Source organism: Mustela putorius, unplaced genomic scaffold (genome assembly GCF_011764305.1).
Source record: "Mustela putorius furo isolate JIRA1106 unplaced genomic scaffold, ASM1176430v1.1 tig00003901_pilon_pilon_pilon, whole genome shotgun sequence".
In the NCBI taxonomy this organism is placed as follows: Eukaryota; Metazoa; Chordata; class Mammalia; order Carnivora; family Mustelidae; genus Mustela; species Mustela putorius.
In genome coordinates, this window is record NW_025422049.1 from 4968668 (window position 1) to 4990506 (window position 21839).

The 21839-nt window shown below is 36.9% G+C and overlaps 1 protein-coding gene across 17 annotated transcripts in view; it reads left to right on the plus strand.

The window, feature by feature from the left end:
• The window catches only part of THOC2 (THO complex 2), a 113898-nt gene that overhangs the window by 24479 nt on the left and 67580 nt on the right, over positions 1–21839 (plus strand). For all 17 annotated transcript variants that reach the window (XR_006603034.1, XR_006603033.1, XR_200152.3 and 14 more), the window contains exons 5-8: positions 3370–3440; positions 4307–4428; positions 4989–5122; positions 18459–18625. Coding sequence is in view for 14 of the 17 variants with exons in the window: in XM_013061216.2 (XP_012916670.1) it covers positions 3370–3440; positions 4307–4428; positions 4989–5122; positions 18459–18625 (494 nt within the window). In the remaining 3 variants the exon portion in view is untranslated. The remainder of the gene's footprint in view (positions 1–3369; positions 3441–4306; positions 4429–4988; positions 5123–18458; positions 18626–21839) is intronic.

Genomic DNA, 21839 nt, shown 5'->3' on the forward strand with positions numbered 1-21839 from the left:
CAATTCTGAATGCCTGGTGCTTGATCCTTCAGGATGTTTAAGATTTCATAACAGCAGTAATGTCAGAACAGGTCAAAATGTATGTGGACTGTGAATGGTAAATGAAAAGAGCAGACCACTGATGGGGTGACCGTATGTCGCACTTTTGTTTTGTTTTCCCTGGCATAATTAATAGCATCTTATTTCAATTTTATAAAACTGTCCTGGTTTGGATATAAAGTATAAGTTCATATTGTCTTTTGAATTGATTTATGCCAGCAACAACAACAAAACCTTATAAGTTTAATTTCTTAAAGCAGGTGCTAAAGGTATTACATTATGTTATATATAAATATAACTTGAAACAAATTTTAAAATAAAACAAAAATTAAAAATGGTTTTTACTATAAATTTATAGGACTGAAAGAGTGATTTGTAGGTAACATTTTGTGGAAGCTTTTGTTCCTTGATAGTGTCAGCAGTATGTTTTATGTCTTTGGATAATTATCAGCTATCAGTTTACTTGTAAGTTTGAGTAACTTCTTTATTGATTTATTCTATTAGGATATATTTTCCCTTTGTAGTTAGTAATATGAATTATTGTTACAAGTCATTGCTTTTTATTATTAATGTAAATTTATGAGGATGTTTGGTTGTTCTTGGGAAATTTCTTTTAGCTGGTCAGTTTTTTTTTAAAGATTTTTTAAAATTTATTTATTTGACAGAGGGAGAGAGAGATCACAGGTAGACAGAGAGGCAGGCAGAGAGAGAGGGGGAAGCATCCTCCCCGCTGAGCAGAGAACCTGATGTGGGCCTCGATTCTAGGACCCTGGGATCATGACCTGAGCCGAAGGCAGAGGCTTAACCCACTGAACCAGCCAGGTGCCCTATCCAGTCAGTTTTTGTAAGCGAGATTAGAATGGCAAACTTGGAACGAGAAATTTCCCTCACCTGTCCCCTCACTCACGCACCTTCACCGATAGCAGAAATAAAAATGGTCGAAGGATGACTCCAGACCAAACTAGGGGAATAGGAGTAAGAATGGGAGCTGCCTCTAATAATGATATTGGCGATAATAATGTAGATGCAATTTTGGGGGCACCTTCTCTGTTCTAAGCATTGTGTTACACATTTAATTTCATTTTAATCTTTACAGCAACTTATGTAAAGTAGGTGTGCAGATCAGAAAATTGAAGCTCAGAGAAGGGATTTTTCAAGGCCATATAGCCAGTAAAGCAGGGTTTGAACCCGGGTCTTTCTGGTTCCAGAGCCCATAATTTTTTTTTTACTATATCATGTTGTCTTTCTGGTATTTTAAGAGTTATAAGAAAGATCATTGGTGTACTTTACTGGTTAAGGTTACAGTTTTCTTTAAAAGACTATGTAAGGGGGCACTTGGGTGGCTCAGTGGGTTAAAGCCTCTGCCTTCGGCTCGGGTCATGGTTTCAGGGTCCTGGGATCAAGCCCTGCATCAGGCTCTCCGCTCGACGGGGAGCGTCTTTCTCTCTGCCTGCCTCTCTGCCTACTTGTGATATCTGTCTGTCAAGTAAGTAAGTAAGTAAATAAATCTTAAAAAAAAAAAGAACTATGTAAAGATGAGGGGGCCTGAGAGCTATATTAACCTGGAGAGGGAAGTCTGATGTAATCTGATACACTGATGGGACCTCTGAGCTGGGTGGGTGGTTGGTGATACTAGTACTTAGCGTTGGAAATGGTTGAGGGCTTTTTAGTAAAATCATAGGGGTAATTAAAGAGAATTTACTAGGTACTGATTCAGGGTTGATAACTAAGGGATAATGAATGAATTTATTAGAATAACTTCGTTAGGACAAAAAGAAGAAAGAAATAGGGAAGACATAATTGTGATAATGGAGTCCTGTATTGATTGTTGAGATAGCTCAGCAAAGTAGTTTACTGAGGTCCTATTAACAAACATTTCTTAACATGGTCAGAACCCAGAGAGTGGTATCTTGATCAGGTCAGACGGCTGAGAGGAGAGCAGACTTGGCTTGAAGAGGATGAACCTGCTATCCAGGTGCTCTGATCATAGAGGGACTTTGGGGGTAGACATTAGGGACTTTCGGGCCTTGGTAGATAGATGTTGGTTAAAAGAATGGGCCCAGGTTAGTCCTGAGCCCTCAAGGTCGGTATTCTTGAAATTCTAGCCTGCGGAGGAACCAGAAGACGGGCTAACAGGGAGACAACTCGGAGTCACTGGAAGGGATTGATGAGATACACATGGATTAAAAGTCTAATTGAGAGAATGAGATTGTATTGTAGGTTATGTTGTGTAAATTATACCCTGAAATTCTCTTAGTACACTTGAGCTGACCATGTGCTTAGCTGCAGTGTCCAGGATATTGGGAAATGGCACTGTCCAAGGTGGGAAAGGGGAGAAGAGCCAGGAAAATGTGGATATGTTTGATGATAAATTCCTTTCTCTTTTGATTCTCAGTGATGGCAATAGAAAGTAAACTGAAGCAGATCAGTGGTAGGACGTCTGGGGAGAATTATGGAACCCTTAGAAGACAATTTTTATTATATTACTAAGATTGGTGTCTCTTGTAAATTAAAAGTTGACCTTAATATAGTAGTATGTAATCGTTAAAGCAGTAATCCTGAGATCAGTTTTGTAATCCTGTCAATCCTGGTTGACTTTCTTGATGCTTGGCATTAAGAACTAATTGTTTTATTTCCTCAATACTTCATAAAAGTTTTTGACAAATTTTTCTGAATAAGCTACCAAAACTTGGAGGTTTCAGTTTCTTAATAGTTCAGTAGGAAGAAAATAAAAACCATGAATAAATTTTTGTTCACTATTTGAATTGTAATTCAAAATAGGGTGTTAAAAATATTCTTTTAATACTGTCTTTTTGTAGAGTTGATGGCCAGGTAGTTTGGTTAGAATATGGTACCAAGGTGGCCAAGGTCAAAGGTTTAATCTTCACAAGTAATAGGATCTTTTAGTGTTAGAAGAGATCTTTCTTGTCACCTAGTTCAATTCTGCACCTGAAGAAGGAATCTCTTCTTTAGCATCTCTGACGTGTTGCCATTTAAACTTCGCTTGAATATTTCCATTTTTGAAAACATTTTTTTGAAGTTTTGTTGCTTCCAGTGCCATAGCCTGTAACTCCTGTGTAATCAGCTTACCATTTTATGGATATGCCATTGGTCACAGGGTCAGTCTGTAGTATCAGGAGAAATTAATTCTGAGCATTCATATACATATGAAGGACAGTTACTGCTTACTATAGTTTCAAATTTTTTTCCAATTTCAGAACGAGGCATTTTAAAATGAGCTAATTTTAAAGAAAATAAGTATCTTATAGTGCTGGAGACAGTCTGGAAAAATCAATCAAACTTTCATCTTTTTTTCTTCCATCATTATAGATATTGAGACAAATTGTTTAGAAGAAAAAAGCAAGAGAGACTATTTTACACAATTGGTATTAGCATGTTTGGTAAGTTGTAAAAAATACTTTCCCTTTCTAGATTTTTACATTGAACAGTTGTAATCACTGTTAATCATGTTAATGGAGGAAGATATTGACATTGAGTTGGCTATTCATTATAAGGTGAGATTTGGATTTTGAAATGGAATGCTTTGTAAAATTAGACATGCTAATTATTTGTGAAATATGCATGCTTCATATCACTTAAGCTCTCTGTATATATCAAACTTTAGATGATACTCCTGATCTAGTAAGTTCCTAAATAAGGAAAAGGTAAGAATCTATCAAGTGAGTAGAAATGATGTGGACAGCTTTTAAACTGAACGGTTTTTCATAAACTCTTTATTAGGGAAGGAGAAAAAGAATGGAGGTAGCTTAGAAATAATAAATTCTAGAACTTGTCATAATCGTTGTCTAGTAAACCATTTTATGTTCGTAAATTTAGAACCAAGGAGAAGTGCTGTTTCTCAGAAATGGAAGATGTCCTTGTCTTTGCTGTGCTAGAATTTGACTTAAACAGTAGAAACTAATGAAGGCTGAAGTGCTGTATTAATCTTAAAGAAAAATTCAGTTGGCAGACACAGTTTTAATCCATTTCATCTGTAGTTCTTGTCATTTATAGACTGTGTACAGCACGCATAAAATTTTTTAGTGAGTTTTATTTGAAGAGCTATATGTCACATTTTTCAGTATTTGGAGAGTCATCATTTTTGTTAAATTGGAGCTTTTTTTTTAAAAGTAAATCAAAAGTTGTTGATATATATTTAATGTGATTTTTAATATTCTTATTTGGGGAAAATTATTTTGAATGCATTTAAATGGTGGATGTATTACAATGCTAAGGAATAAATGATCTTTAATATTTTTTAATACAGTATTTAGTTTCAGACACAGTTCTAAAGGAACGCCTGGATCCAGAAACATTGGAATCATTAGGGCTTATCAAACAATCACAGCAGTTCAATCAAAAGTCAGTTAAAATCAAGACAAAACTCTTGTAAGTATATTTATCTTTATGTTGCACATCAAGTATCTGAGTATGTTTCCTTAGTTCTCATTTTGATGTTTCTAATGGCAGTTTGAAAAATTTTTTTTGTTGTTGATGTTAGCATGTCTTGTGTTTTTTCCTTTTAAAAGAAGCCTAGGATTATTGAGTCAGTAGTGAACTCCATCTGTGTAAAACCAGTGTTAACTTTTCTCTGTATTAGAAGTTAAAATAATATTTAGTGTTTTTATTATTACTAGTAAAATAATTTACAAGTATGGCTATGCTCTAGGTATTTTCTTAGCAGTGGAAATAGTGGCATGTTATGTTCCTTGAGATTAGCAGTATTCTTTCTTTGTGTTACTAGTTTTCTCTGTGTAATTAACATTGGGGTGTCTCTTATGAATCACTGTTAATTTCTGTTTTAAAAATATACAAAGAAGTAAAACTTTAACAACTGTTCTTATACTTGTTCTATATAAGAGGGGAAAAATCAGTGAGAAGAATACATTACTTGTATGCATGCTTGTTAATTGAGTTAATTTTATCCCTTTTATGATGTTTAATTTCAGTTATAAGCAGCAAAAATTCAATTTGTTAAGAGAAGAGAATGAAGGTTATGCCAAGCTGATTGCTGAATTGGGGCAAGATTTATCTGGAAATATTACTAGTGATTTAATCTTAGAAAATATAAAATCTTTAATAGGTAAGACATATATCTAATAATAGTATGTGTTACTAAGTTTTTTTAAACTGTTGGAGAATATCTGTAAAGACAAAATGAATGCATTCCCCCTTATAGGTTTCTTTTTTTCAATTAAGAAATGAGAGAAGTGTCTAGCTTGTACTTTTAAGATTTTACCAGTACAAATAAAATTTGGGATGATATTTATGAGAAATACTTTTGTCAGTACTACCTGTGTGTTTGTATTTATTTCCTTTTTAATTATTATTATTTTTTTAAATTTTACTATTTGTTTCAGGAGTACAGTTCTGTGATTCATCAGTCTTAGGCAATGCACAGTGCTCACCACAATGCATACCCTCCCCAACGTCCATCACCCAGCCACCTCATCCCACCTACCCACTGCACTCCAGCAACCCTTAGTTTGTTTCCAGAGATTAAGAATCTTATGGTTTGTCTGCCTCTCTGGTTTCATTTTGTTTTATTTTTTCCTCTCTACCCCTATAATCCTCTGCCTTGTTTCTCAAATTCCACATACGAGTGAGATCATATGATAATTGTCTTTCTCTGATTGACTTATTTCGCTTAATATAATAACATCCTTTAGGTCCATCCACATTGTAAATGGCAAGATTTCATTTTTTGATGGCTGCATAATATTCCATTGTGTGTGTGTGTGTGTGTGTGTGTGTGTGTGTGTGTGTGTTTGTGTATGTGTGTATGTATATATACATATATATATATACACCATATCTTCTTTATCCATTCATCTGTCAATGGACATCTGGACTTTTTCCATAGTTAGGATACTATGGACGTTGCTGCTGCAAACATTGGGGAACAGGTGCCCCTTCAGATGACTGCATTTGTATCTTTGGGGTAAATACCCAGTAGTGCAGTATGTCATAAATACCCAGTATGTTGTAGGGTAGCTCTATTTTCAACTTTTTGAAGAAGCTCCATACTGTTTTCCAGAGTGGGTGCACCAGCTTGCATTCCCACCAACAGTGTAGGAGGGTTTCCCTTTCTCTGCATCCTCACCGACACCTGTCATTTCCTGACTTGTTAATTTTATCCATTTTAACTGGTGTGCCGTGGTATCTCACTGAGGTTTTGATTTGTATTTCCCCATTGCCAAGTGATACTGAAAACTTTTTCATGTGTCTGTTGGCAATTTGGATGTCTTTGCAGAAATGTGTGTTTCCATCTTCTGCCCATTTCTTGATTGGATTATTTGTTCCTTGGATGTTGAGTTTGTTAAGTTCTTTATACATTTTGGATCCTAGCCCTTTATCTGATATGTCGTTTGCAAATATCTTCTCCCATCCTGTTGGTTGTCTTTTGTGACTATTTCTTTTGATGTGATAAAGCTTTTGATCTTGATGAAGTCCAAATAGTTCATTTTTACCCTTGCTTCCTTTACCTTTGGCAGTGTGTCTAGGAAGAAGTTGTTGGAGCTGAGGTTGAAGGGGTTGCTGCCTCTATTCTCCTCAAGGATTTTGATGGATTCCTGTCTCACATTTAGGTCTTTCATCCATTTTGAGTTTATCTTTGTGTATGGTGTAAGGAAATAGTTTCATTCTTCTGCATGAGGCTGTCCAGTTTTCCCAGCACTGTTTGTTGAAGAGAATTTTTTTTTCCATTGAATACTCTTCCCCTGCTTTGTTGATTAGTTGACCATAGAGTTGAGGGTCCATTTCTTGAGTTCTCTATTCTGTTCCATTGATATACGTGTCTGTTTTTGTGCCAGTACCATGCTGTCTTGATGATGACAGCTTTGTAATAGATCTTAAAGTCCAGAACTGTGATGCTACCAGCTTTGGTTTTCTTTTTCAACATTCCTCTGGCTATTCAGGGTCTTTACTGGTTCCATACAGATTTTAGGATTATTTGTTACATTTCTGTGGAAAAAGATGATAGTAACTTGATATGGATTGCATTAATGTATACATTGCTCTAGGTAGCATAGACATTTTCACAATATTAGTTCTTCAAATTCATGAGCATGGAATGTTTTTCCTTTTCTTTTTGTCTTCCTCAATTTCTTTCTTGAGTACTCTATAGTTTTCTGAGTACAGATCCTTTGCCTCTTTGGTTAGATTTATTCCTGGGTATCTTGTGGTTTTGGGTGCAGTTGTAAATGGATCGACTCCTTAATTTCTTGTTCTTCTGTCTCATTGTTGGTGTATAGAAATGCATCTGATTTTGTGCATTGATTTTATATCTTGCCACTTTACTGAATTCCTGTATGAGTTCTAGCACTTTGGGGTGGAGTTATTTGGATTTACCACATAAAGCATCATATTCTCTGCAAAGAGTGAGAGTTTGACTTCTTTGCCAATTCGGATGCCTTTTATTTCTTTTTGTTGTCTGACTGCTGAGGCTAGGACTTCTCTTACTATGTTGAACAGCAGCGGTGTTAGTGGACATCCCTGCTGTGTTCCTGACCTTAGGGGAAAAGCTCTCAGTTTTGCCCCATAGAGAATGATATTCACTGGGGGTTTTCGTAGATGACTTTTATGATACTGAGCTGTGTACTCTTTATCCTTACACTGTGAAGAGTTTTAATCAAGAAAGGATGATGTACTTTGTCAAATACTTTTTCTGTATCTTCTGAGAGTATCATATGGTTCTTACCCTTTCTTTTATTAATGTATTGTATCACATTGATTTGTAGATGTTGAACCCAACTTGCAGTCCAGGAATAAATTCCACTTGGTCGTGGTGAATAATTTTTTTTTTTTTGTGAATGATCTTTTTAATGTAATTTTGGAACCTGTTGGCTAGTATTTTGATGATAATTTTTGCATCCATATTCATCAGAGATGTTGGTCTGTAATTTTCCTTTTTGGTGGGTTATTTGGTTTTGGGATCAGGGTAATGCTGGCCTCATAAAATGAGTTTGGAAGTTTTCCTTCCATTTCTATTTTTTGGAACAGTTTCAGAAAAATAGGTATTAATTCTTCTGTAAATATTTGGTAGGATTCTCCTGGGAAGCCATCTGGCCCTGGGCTGTTGTTGGAAGATTCTTTATTATGGCGTTATTTCCTTGCTGGTTATGGATCTCTTCAGGTTTTCTGTTTCTTTGTGGTTCAGTTTTATACATTTTATACATTTCTAGGAATGTATCCATTTCTTCCATATTGTCTAATTTGTTGGCATATAGTTGCTCATAATATGTTCTTATAATTATTTATATTTCTTCAGTGTGAGTTGTGACCTCTCCACTTTCATTCATGATTTTATTTATTTGGGTCCTTTCTCTTTTCTTTTTAATAAGTCTGGCCAGGGGTTTATCAGTCTTATTAATTCTTTCAGAGAACCAGCTCCTACTTTCATTAATCTTTTCTGCTGTTCTTTTGGTTTCTATTTCATCGATTTCTGCTCTAATCTTTATTATTTCTCTTCTCCTGCTGGGTGTTTTTTAAAAAATTATTTATTTCTTTAAAAGATTTTATTTATTTATTTGACAGACAGAGAACACAGTAGGCAGAGAGGCAGGCAGAGAGAGAGAGGGAAGCAGGCTCTCCGCTGAACAGAAAGCCCAATGCGGGGATTGATCCCAGGACCCTGAGATCATGACCTGAGCCGAAGGCAGAGGCTTAACCCACTGAGCCATCCAGGTGCCCCGTGCTGGCTCTTTTTATTCATTTCTATTCTCTCTGGTATTTCTATCAAAATAAGCAAATGTGAAACTTAAATAAAATCTTTATCGAACTCTCGAAACATGGAGATGTTTAGTTTTTTTTTGTTTCTTTAGAAATAATGTTTTTTTTAAAAGATTTTATTTATTTATTTGCCAGAGAGAGAGAGAGAGAGAGAGAGAGAGCACAAGCAGGCAGAGTGGCAGAAGGCAGAGGGAGAAACAGGCTCCCAGCCAAGCAAGGAGCCCGATGTGGGACTCGATCCCAGGACGCTGGGATCATGACCTGAGCTGAAGGCAGCCTCTTAACCAACTGAGCCACCAGGCGTCCTGTTTAGTTTTTTTGAGCTTGATTTAAAAAATACCTTTACAAGGGACTTTGATGCATACCTTATTTTATCTTTACAACAACCTGTTAAAATAAGTGCAACAGATGTTGTAAAAGATAGGGAAGTGTTATTCGCCCTACCTTTTAAGTAGAATTTCTTCAGCTTTATTCTTTTTATTTGTGTTGAGCATTTGAAGGAAATAGTTGGCTTCTGTAGAAAGGAGGAATGAATGGTAGAAAAGTAGTGTAATCCTGATTTTTCAGAATGGGAAGAGTTTTTGCTCTTATTTGTTAGGTGTTGTGCTATCTTAGGGAAGATTTCACAACACATAGGTGTCTTAGATTTTGAGACCTGTTGTAGAAGTCATGTTCCCTGCTTTACTGGTTATATTTTAGAGGATGCTTATGCTCCACTTCGCAGTTTTTTCTCCACTTTTGGAAATTTATGTTTGACTAAGAAAGAGAGGGGAAGTATTCCAATCCTCATTCCCTTGCTCCATTCCTGTGTAAAACAACCTGGATTAAACTAGATTTACTACAGTTACCTTTGTTTTTAGCTTAGGCTTTTGGTGATCAGCAGGTATAGCAGGTAAGGAGCCTTTACTTTAAATTTATCCTTTTTAAAAGTTTCTATTTAAATCGCAGTTAACACAGGGACGCCTGGGTGGCTCAGTTGGTTAAGCAGCTGCCTTCGGCTCAGGTCATGATCCCAGTGTCCTGGGATCGAGTCCCACATCAGGCTCCTTGCTCTGCAGGGAGCCTGCTTCTCCCTCTGACTCTTCCTTCCACTCTGTCTGCCTGTGCTCGCCCTCGCTCGCTCTCTCTCTGACAAATAAATAAATAAAATCTTTAAAAAAAAAAATCGCAGTTAACACAGTGTAAGTGTAATATTAGGTATATCATATAGTGGTTCAACACTTTCATGCCACACCCAGTGCTCACAAGTGTACTCCTTTATCCCCATCACCTTTTTCACCCCTCCCCTCCCCTTTGAAGTGAGTCTAGTTCTGGCAGCTGATTTACTGTCTTTGCTACTTCCTTCTGTTGTCAGTGTACCACCAAGACTGGTAGCCCATGGGCTTCAGGGCTCTTGCTTAACTTTGTGGCAGTGACCTATTTTTAAAAAGCCTCCTGTGGGGTTTCTTTTCTATTCTTTTCAGGGTCGGCTCTACATTTTTTCCTGCAGCATTTTGATCTAGCTTGAGGTGCTTGCTTGGCAATATTGCTTTCCTAAAGGTTTGTCTTTCCTTATATCCTGTCATGTACTCTTTTAAGATATTTCTCATGTAAAAATTTTTATGCTGGGGTGCCTGGGTGGCTCAGTCAGTTGAGTGGTTGAGTGTCTGCCTTTGGCTCAGGTCATGATCTCCATTGGGCTTCCTGCTCATCAGAGAGTCTGCTTCTCCCTCTCCCTCTGTCTCTCCCTCCCCGCCCCTGCCCCATGGCCCTCCCCACTGCTCTTTCTCTCTCTTTCTCTCAAATAAATAAATCTTTTAAAAAAAATTTATGCTATGTAAACTCTGCACTTGTTTTTGTTTCTATTTTATGTATTTGTTGACATTTCTTGTCTGTCCTTGTTTCTTCTAATTTTAGTCCTTGTGGGTTTATACCTTTTTAGTCCTTTGTTATGTTAGGAACATTTCAAAGAGATTTTCTTGAAGTTATGCTTTAATCTAACTGGGAAAGTACACACTACTTTCTTATCTTGAACGTGGCTCCTACAGAACAGGTTACATTACTGTCTGTGAAGAACAATGTGGTAGTCAACTGCAAGCTCATGATATACTTGGATATTCTTTGAATATAAAGAATTGGATCTCTTGGGCTAAACCCCTATTCTAGGCTATCAAGTGAACTCCCAACCACACTAGGCCAGAAGCACTCACATGTAACCTCAGTATAGCCTTCCCTGGCCATCCCCCTCAGCACTCCCTTTCATTCACTGTGTTTTCTTCAGAGCACTTACCACCATAAACATGAAATGCAGTTTATTCTCTCCCCTTTGGAATGTAAGCTTCACAAAAATAGTGGATTTTGTTTTGTTTAGTACCTCTAACTTCAGTGTCTGATATATAGGTGCCAAATAAATACTGGTTGAAAAAAATGAATGAAAATTCTCTCTTTCTTACAGAATTTATAGTGATTCTTAGCCTCTTTCCCTTTACATGGAAGATTTTAGTAAGCTCATCTCCCTGACTCAGTGTTTGTTTCTCTCTGGCTTGCTTCTGTCCTCTCCCCCATTGTCTGAGAAAGGAATTTTTCACTGACATGAAAATTGAGATTAAGACTCCAATTCCAATGAGTACTCTCTCAGTGTTAAATTTATGGGATTTCCCCTCAATGCAGACTCCACTCAGACCTTGTCTCATCCGGTCAGAGCAGTTCACTGCCACAGCATCTTATTTTCATAGCATCTTTGGACAAGTTTCCCCTTGTTTATTCCCATCGTTTTCTCTATAGGAGCAGTCTGGACATAATACCTCATACAAAGCTATCTCAGGTCTGATGTCCTTTACTAGCCATAGGCAGAACTGATACCTGGTTTGGGAGGTATGCATTTAAATGCACTTACAGGGGCACCTGGGTGGTTCGGTGGGTTGGGCCTCTGCCTTCGGCTCAGGTCATGATCTTGGGTTCCTGGGATCGAGGCCCGCGTTGGGCTCTCTGCTCTGTGAGGAGCCTGCTTCCTCCACACTCTCTCTTTGCCTGCCTCTCTGCCTGCTTGTGATCTCTCTCTGTCAAGTGAATGAGTGGAATCTTTGGAAAATAAATAAATAAATGCACTTACATTTCAGGGCACTTGGTCTGGTCAGGAGAAATCCTTATTTATCATCTTTAATTAAAAGCTAGTCATTTGCTCCCTAAAAGATTCTGGCACATCAAAATGTTCATATCCTAAATATAATAAACAAGGTTTATCTCCTGTCAGATAGGGACTGTTTTGTGCATGAGTCAGCAAAGAAGGAGAATCATTATGAGTCTGCATGGTGGTTGTGATCTCAAGTTTGACAGTAAATTTGAAAAACTTATTAAATGGGAATGGATAGTGATTGGTAGTCTCTTTAGCTGCCAAATCATAAACTCCACTCAAAGATGAACCTGCATCAAAATGGCAAAAGTCATCTTTTAGAAATTCAAGGAAAGATAGCAGAGATGGACACCTTTGATTGTTGAGTTAAACTATAACTCTACTCTTCTGAATGCCCTTCAAAAAAAATAATAGGCATTCCTTTTCTTTCTTTTAAATTAGGAGTCAGCAAATTTTTTCTCTAAAGGGTGAGGTAGTAAATATTTGTTTGCTTTGTGGGCCAATAAGGTTTCTGTTGCAACTACTCAACTCTGCTGATGTAGTTTGAAAGTAACCGTAGACAGTATGTAAATAAGTGTGTTCTAGTATAACTTTTATTTACGGAAACTGAATGGATTTGACCCACAGGCCACACTATGCTGGTTTCTACTCTAAATCAAAAGAATTAGTCACGGAGCTAGCTAACTTGAGTTGAGTTTTAGGGAGTGGAAATGGTTCTTTCTGGTTTTGGGTTTAGTGGTCCAAGATCTTTTTGGTCTAGGCTCTAACCCTGTCCTACTCAACCAGAACCAGAGGCCTGTTCACCAAACCTCAGGATCTTGATTTGTTGCCTGGTATCCAAGGTTGTAGATTTGGCTAGGGGTAGGGAAAGGTATGGTGAGGACCTCTGTACCTTCAGTCTCACAAGTCCTTTTGGTCGCTTGGCAAGTAACCTGAGAAACATTAAAAACAAAAGAAGACTCCAGACTGAATGATTCTTGGGCATATTATGGGACATTTAACCATTTTGACTAAGTTACCTTGAGTGTACTTAGTATTTTATTTTTGGACCAGTCTGGATATAAGGGGCCATCCAGCCTAGAAGCATCTTATTTTTGTGTCAGCTGTCTGCTCTCTCTTGAAAAGGGAAGCCAGTTGACTACCTCCTTTGCATTTTTGCTTTATTGAAGTTTCTTTACTGTATACTAGTTATGAAGAAGTTTTTTCCTGCTATGAAAAAGAAGACAGCAGTTGGTGTTCTCAAACATAGATTTTTTTTTTCTTATAATTATACTTTTATAATGCATCTTTGTTTTCTGGTTCTTTCCTTGAGATGCACAGTTCTTTGCAAATACTATTTATTAGATGTAATCTAACATAGGTTTTTATTAGCCTGTTTTAGTCCATTTGGACTGCTATAATATGTTACCACAGACTGGGTAGCTTATAAATGACAGAAATGTATCTCTCACAGTTCTCGAGGCTTGAAATCCCCAAATCTGGGCGCCGACATGGTTGGGTTCTTGGTGAAGGCCTCCTCTAGGTTGCAGACTTCTGACTTCTTGTTGTATCCTCACATGGTGGAAGGGGCAGGGGAGCTCTTTTTTAAGCGCATTAATCTCATTCATGAGGGCTCTGCTCTTGTGACCTAATCACCTCTCAAAGACCCCACTTCTGAAATATCACATTGGGGATTAGAATTTCCATAGAAGAATTTTTGGTGGGAGGGGCAGAAGCATTCAGATTACAGCATAGCCTGTTTCTAAAGTAATTCTAGATGCCAGATTATATCCTTTTGTTTAAAACATGTTTTTTTAAAAAAAGATTTTATTTATTTATTTGACAGACAGAGATCATAAGCAGGCAGAGAGGCAGGAAAAGAGAGGAGGAAGCAGGCTCCCTGCTGAGCAGAGGGCCCGATGTGGGGCTCGATCCCAGGACCCTGAGATCATGACCTGAGCTGAAGGCAGAAGCTTAATCCACTGAGCCATCCAGGTGCCCCTAAAACATGGTTTTTCTATGTCCTTTCTGTCTGGAACGTGGTGTTTGAAGTTATTCTGTTTCCTTGTCTGAAGTGTACAGGTTGAACATCTCTCCCAGGCATGTTTACAATATTACCTTGGGATTTTTGTTTCTGTTAGGAATCTCCGTTTGGCACATCATATTCCTCCAACAGCCATTGTCAGTTTAATCAGGTTTTTTTTTTTTTTTTTTTGCTTCTAGTTGCAATCACTTGCTTTAATAATGACTAGTGTCATCTTGTCTATCTTTTGGAGAACTTCATTTTTTCAACGCATTTCTAAAAAGACGTGTCATCCAAAAAGTGTAAACTCTCTTTTAGGCATTTTATTAATCTTCATATCACAAGCATCTGGCACATATCAGGTGGTTATTTAATGTTTATTTAAATGAAATTTCAATTATTTAAATATATATAAATTATATTACTTAAATATAATTTAAATTATTTAAATGCATCTGTGGTCATTACAGCCACTTTTTTATTTTTCCACTTGTTTCCTTCAAGTATGGTTCCCTGTTTGTTCCTCAGAAGACATAAAGGCATTATATGTGTGTATATATCTCTAATGTAGCTGGTGATAGAGGTAGGGAACTTGGCTTATGATCTTTTTCAAGATCACATGACTTTTGATGTTTGGGCTAGATGAAAGCCTTTCTAAGATGGTTGAGCACAAGAGTGCTTAGGTTCTGCCATAGCTGCCATTAGAAAAAAAAAAATTTTAGAAATTCCAAGCTTACTGGTTATTTCTACAGTCTTATTCTGTATGAAATAGTTTAACTGTTACCTAGCAGATCTTTAAGGTTTTAAAAATCATTTTCTGAATCTATGGTTTGGTTACTTTTTCCATCTTATGGAGCAAAGGTCATTCTAGTTGGTTGTCCTAAACTTGAGACACTCAATAGAATATTCATAAGCCAGTTTTTCTGTTGTGAAAGATGCAAAGGTTGATATCTGTTATAAATAAAAGTACATATCTTCAGGATGCCTGGGTGGCTCAGTTGGTTAAGCGGCTGCCTTTGGCTCAGGTCATGATCCCAGCGTCCTGGGATCGAGTCCCACATCGTGTTCCTTGCTCCACAGGGAGCCTGCTTCTCCCTCTGCCTCTGCCTGCCTGTGCTCTATCTCTTTGACAAATAAATAAATAAAATGTTAAAAAAAGTACATATCTTCTCTTTTAGATTACTGCCTTAAATTGCACCTAGAAAGAAACTGGTAGTTGACAGTGCAGATCACTGATAGAATAGCCTTGATGCAGTAATACTGTTAAAAAAAAAAAAACAAAACATAATGAAGGTGGTTCGCACTGTAGCACATTGAAAATATAAATTTTAGGGGTGCCTGGGTGGCTCAGTTGGTTAAGCATCTGCCCTTGGCTCAGGTCATGATCCTGAAGTCCTGGCATTAAGTCCTGCATCAGGCTCCCCTGCTCTACCCCTCAGCCTGCTCGTGCTCTTTCTCTTTCACACATACTCTCTCATAAATAATAAAATCTTGAAAAGAAAAGAAACTTTAAAACAATGTGAATGAAGCACAGCATTCCCATGTAACATGTTGTTCTAGTTGTAGCTTGATGGGTAATTACAAACCAGCAATTTTTTCAAAATTATATTTAATGGATCTTTTGTCATCTATGATAGAGTATTTTTATTTGGTGATTGGATTTTTATATTTAGTAAATTAGGAGAGCAGTTAACAAAGCTGGAGAATTTGGAGGTATTTTTTTCAGTTTTGTTGAGGCATACTTGACATAAATAAACTGTATATTTCAAGTGTACAGTTTGAGTTATGTATGCATCTGTGAAAACATCATCACAGTCTAGATAATGCACATTTACCATTGTCCCCTTGCCCTAAATTTCTTCTTGCCCCTTTGCGTTTCATCTTCCTTCACTCCGTGAAGGCAACCACTGGTCTATTTTCTGTCACTATAGATTAGTTTCCATTTTTTAGAATTCTTTTATAAATGGAATCATATAATGAGTATTCTTTTTTGGTCTGGCTTTTTTCATTCAGCATAATTATTTTGTGATTCATCCATGTTTTTGCTTCTATTATTAGTTCTTTCCTTGTTATTTCTGAGTAATAGTCTACTGTATATACTACAGTTACAGTGTAATACAGTTTATCCATTTACATGCTGGTAGACATTTGAGTGTGTACTATTATAAAGAAAGTTGTTTAATAAAGACATTTGTACAAGTCTTTGTATGAACATAGACATTTCTCTTGGGTAAATACTTAGGAATGAAAAAAATACTTAAGAATGAAATGGCTGGGTCATATAAACAGAGTTATAAGTTGAATTTTTAAGGAAATTGCCAGTTTTACAAAGTAGTGCCATTTGACATTTTATATTTCCACCAACAGCCTTTAAAAATTCCATTTGCAGGGGGTGCCTGGGTGGCTCAGTTGGTTAAGCGACTGACTACCTTTGGCTAAGGTCTTGATCCTGGAGTCCCGGGATTGGGCTCCCTGCTCAGCAGGGAGTTTGCTTCTCCCTCTGACCCTCCCCCTCCATGCTTTCTCTCTCTCTCTCTCATAAATAAATCTTTAAAAAAATCCATTTGCTATTTTGGAGTCACTTCTTTATTCATAGGCCATACTTTTGGGGGGTATAGTGATGAAAATATTTAGAAGTTTTCTTCTCAGAACTTTAGGTAAATATTTCTTTGGAGAATATGTAAAAATTTGGAACTCTTTTCAGTAAGACATCATTACTGTGTTAGTCTTTTTTCCCTTTAGTATGAGAAATAGAAAATGTATTCTTAACTTTGGATTTCATAAAAAGAGGCAAGAAATACTCCTTACATTTGGAGAGTTTGGTTTTCCAAGTGATTGTTCGGATACTATGAATCAGATACTAGTTTATAGCATTTAGTGTAACTAAGTGTAGAGTTAATAGAAGTAACTCTTGAAATCTCTTATAATAGGTTATGTAAGAAATTTCTTTCAAAAATCTCTTTAGGTCATGTATAAAATACAGTGTTCAGAACTAACATTTTAAAGTTTAACACAGTTGTTTTTTCTTCCTCCAGCATTAGAAGAAATGAATATTTGTTTGCCCCAATGAGGTGGCTAGCTTGCATGGAGGTGCTATGTTTAATGAAAAATATGTAATTTAAAATAGAGTTCCATTCAGGTTGATGTGCAAGGCATATGAGAGTTGATAAAAACTGAGGGGATAGCAGCTTGATATTTTGTGCTCAGGGTTATAAGCATACATTTTATTGAGAGGAATGGTGGGTGGAACTTCTGTATTTAAATTTATTTCGCCTTTTTTTGTTGTGTGCAAATGGTTGCATTCTCATAAATTAAATGCACATATGATAGGACTGCACTATAATAAAATTATGGTGAAGCTGGATGCAAATGGAATTAATAATGTATTAAGAATAGGGTGGCTGGGACACCTGAGTGGTTCATTTGGTTAAGTGTCTGCCTTTGGCTCGGGTCATGATCCCAGGGTCCTGGGACCAAGTCCCACAGAGGGACGCCTGGGTGGCTCAGTTGGTTAAGCGGCTGCCTTCAGCTCAGGTCATGATCCCAGCGTCCTGGGATCAAGTCCCACATCGGGCTCCGTGCTCATCAGGGAGCCTGCTTCTCTCCCTGTCTCTTCCTGCCACTCTGTCTGCATGTGCTCGCTCCCTCTCTCTCTGACAAATAAATAAAATCTTTAAAAAAAAATAGAAAGACAGAGATACAATTTTCTACAAGTCAGGCTCCTTGCTCAATGGGGAGCCTGCTTCTCCCTCTGCCTGCTGCTCCCCATGCTTGTGTTCCATTGGCCCTTTTGAGCTTACTCCAAGAGATTAGCAAGGGTAAGTAGCCATCAGGACCTATTCAGTGCTGTTTTTGTTTTCTTTTCTGGCTCTGCCTGGATTGTTTTCCTCCTCTCTTTGCTTGTATTATCTACATTCTTTGGTTATGTCCCCAGCTCCTTGGTGTTCTTTCATCTCTTCAGTATCAGTAGTATACTTGTTTTCTCTTTAGAATGCTGCCAAAAACCATAGATACAAATCAGTGGTGCAGTTATATTTTATAGTTTTGTTGTATATATAAGAAAAACTATGAAATGATTCTAAAAATGATGTTCTGAATTTATGAACCTGAACTTTTAACTGTTTACTGACATTCCAAATGCTTCTTAAAACATTAAAGAAAACCCTTTAGTTGCCTAACTTGTAAATGGATTGTTTGATTGTCATATTTTCCTGAGAATTAAAAATGTGGATCTCTTTTAATTAGCCTGAGTAGTCAAGACCTGAGAGTGTGTCATAGAAGAAAGTTTACTTGATTGTGTGTTGCAGGTCCTGGGCTCCAGCCCCAGTTTTGTTATTAACCCACTTTGTAATCCTGGGGAAGTCCTATTTCTCATCTGTAAAATGTCGGGAGTGGACTTGATCATTTTGAAAATTATAAAGGTTATCCTCTGATGCAGGGAAAGCAAACTTGTAAAGCAAGTTGTTTTTAAAAATATTTCTATCTTGTTATATAAGTTGTCCCTGAAAATTAATGATTTAATTAAAAAATGATATATAATCATTTTTGAATTTATGTATATCTCATCTGTTGCAGGATGCTTTAATCTGGATCCCAATAGAGTTTTGGATGTCATTTTAGAAGTGTTTGAATGCAGGCCAGAACATGATGACTTCTTTATATCTTTATTAGAGTCTTACATGAGTATGTGTGAACCGCAAACACTGTGTCATATTCTTGGGTTCAAATTCAAGTTTTACCAGGTAAAAAAAAAAAATGTGTGTGTGTGTGTGTGTGTGTGTATGTGTATACATATATATGTGTATATATATATATACAGACATTGATAAATCACATGGTTTTGTATGTATAACTTAATTTGAATTTTATTTGTAAATGATTTGTTTCAGTTCATCCATTCTAGCAAAGCAGGTAGATAAATGGATAGCTAACAATGCTGTATGATAAGAACTGTTTTAGTAGTATGAATGATATGATGTGAAAGCCTAGAGCAAGGCATAATAAATTTTTGCTTTGGGAGAGATGGAATCAGGGAAAACTTTATAGATATAACTCTTTTTAGTCCTTGAAGGATGAGTAGGAGCTTGTTGAGAATTGTCTGTTTAGCAATAACAAATAACATGAGTGAAGACATGGCACTATGAATGTATTTAACCGATTGAAGAAATGGTACATAGTCTGGTGTGGCTGGATTGTAAGACAGAGGGAAAAGAAAGAACAGGAAGTGAATTTGGAAAGGTGGGCACACTCTGGATTGTCAAGGGCCTTAAATACCGTGTTGAATTAGAATTTTAGTATACAGGCAATGACTATGGGAATTTTTTTAAGGACGTGGATAAACTCTTGAGATGTTTTTTACATTATTTTTCACTTAAATCACTATAGTAGTTATCTAGCAAGTCTGTGCTTCTGATTATTTCTCTTTCAGTCTATCTTTCATATTATTACTTCTCTTATATTCTAAAAGAGATCCAATTGACACACTGCTCTAAAAACCTTTGCAGGATAAAATTCAAACTTCTAAATGTGGCAGAAAAGGCTCTTCACAGTCTATCCCCATTCTTTATTTCCAGCCTCATCTTTACTGGTTTTTTTCCCCCTCAGATTTAATATTCTAGTCATATTAAATTACTAGCCATTTCCTAAAGTTAGGTATAGACACTGGTATATATAGACCTCTATTTATATGCAGTTCCTTATAACTAGAAAACTTTTCTTACTCAACCCTTTCACTTGTCTTTTCTTCATCTCAAGGACTCCTATTAATTCTTTAAGATTAAGTTTACTTGCTCTGTAAAGTCTTGCTGGCACTTTACCCATGTGGAATTAGTTATTTCTTAATCTCTATCCTCAGAAAACTTGACACAGACTTCTGGCACTTAATCTCTGTTCTTATAAAACTTGACACAGACTTATAGCACTTACCAGGTTATAGTAGCATAAACTATATCTGGTCCTTCACCAGATTGTGAGCCAGTTAGGGTGGGGTCTATATTTTACCAATTTTTCTGAATTAATTTAGCCTATAGTAAATGCTCACTAATTGTAAATGAGTGATCTGCGTTTTTAGGAAGATAGCTTTCATGATATCATGGAGGATTTTAATGTAAGAAGGCCTCTATTGTCCTTTTGGTAGAGCATTCCTGATTTGTCTACCTGTCTGGGATACTTAGTCAAGAAATAATCGTTTATGGGGGCGCCTGGGTGGCTCAGTCATTGGGTGTCTGCCTTCAGCTGGAGTTATGATCCCAGGGTTCTGGGATTGAGCCCCACATTGGGCTCCCTGCTCAGCGGGAGGCCTGCTTCTCCCTCTCCCACTCCCCCTGCTGTGTTCTCTCTCTCGCTGTGTCTCTCTCTGTCAAATAAAAAAAATCTTTAAAAAAAAAAGAAATACTCATTTATGGGATGTTTATGATATGCTGTTGTTTTGCTAGGCACTGAGTATACTCTGGTAAAGAAGGTCTTTTCCTGTCCTCGGAGTTCAAATTCAGGATATTAAGACAATTTCTTTTAGGATTCTCAAGTAATACCACCTATTGCCTCTGCTTATTTTTTATTTTCCATTTTCTGGGACTTTCCAGAAGAGAAATCAGATCAGAACTTCATGTAGCATTTTGATACCAAACAAGACATATGGCAGGGTTTTTAGGCAAGAGTACTTATTCTTTGTTCAAACATTAGTCATGGCAGCTTTCCCTGTTCCTGCCAATAGTCAGGGAGTCTACTCTTAGTACAAGGAAAGAGAAGTTGAAATATTTATCATATCTTAGGAGGTACCATGATTGCTTTGGGTTTGAGAACATGAAGCCAACTGCTAAAGTGACAAGGTAGCTGAAATTTAACTTGGGTTTAATTAATTAGAATATAGGATATGGCTTTGGAGACTGTAGGTTTCAGGGCATATTACAGTGAATAATGGTGACCTACTGTATAACAACAAGCTTTATTAGTTGAAAGTTTCAGAATTTAAAAATTTTTATATGAAAATATTCCTCATAATGGTAACACTTTTGAGCTAAATTAAAATATCCCTGGGGGTTTGACAGTGTTGGAATAATCCTTTTTTTTCAATAGATTAGCCCTTTTCTTATATAAGAAATACCCAGTCAAGAAACATTTGATTTAGAAATAACCTATTATCGGAAAGAGTAACCCTCATATTGCTCTATGTAACACCATTCCTTTGTTTCTGTTGCCTGAACTATCTTATAAAAATCTGTAGTCTTAAGGACCACTGAGGGTAGAGGAAGAAATGTCAGAGATTTTCAATAATTTGTGGTCTGAGAGGTAAAGTGAGGACAACCATGAAAATGAAGAACTGCTTAGGGCACCTAAGCCTGGGAATTGGCTCCTAGGCGTATGTTGTCACCCTTTTGTATCGGTCCCTTGCCTTACTCCACCCTCCCCTCTTTTCATCACTTTCTGAAAATGTTCATTCCTCTTGTCCACAACTCAGATTTTCACTTGTTGGGAATTATTTGGATAAACAGGCTTCTTTTTTTCCCCTTAATGCTAGGATTTCTAGGCAAAGCTGATTATTTATGCCATGAAGTCAGTGAGAGTGATTTTATCCTATTTTCAACCCGGGATTGGCTATACTGGATGTTTTGACTTGGAAGAGTGGCAGGGGATGTAAGCACTTTGAAAGCAGACTTTGGAAAATTTGTCAGGCACATCTGCTTGATTTCCCTAACAGGGATGGCTATAATAGAGGGCTTAGGGACAGCATGAGGATTAGGACAAAGGACAGAAAGAAAGGAGTACTAGAATGTGTCAGGATACCAAAAGGCTAGCGTTGTCTTGCCACAGGAAAGAGAAAGGAGATGATGACTGTTACCCATATCATAGCCCCTTGATTTCTGGATTCAGAACATGACTATAGTAGTACTAGTGGTATTGTGGCTAGGCATTATTATAGCTTAAATTCACTCACTTAAGAGATATTAATCAGGGGCA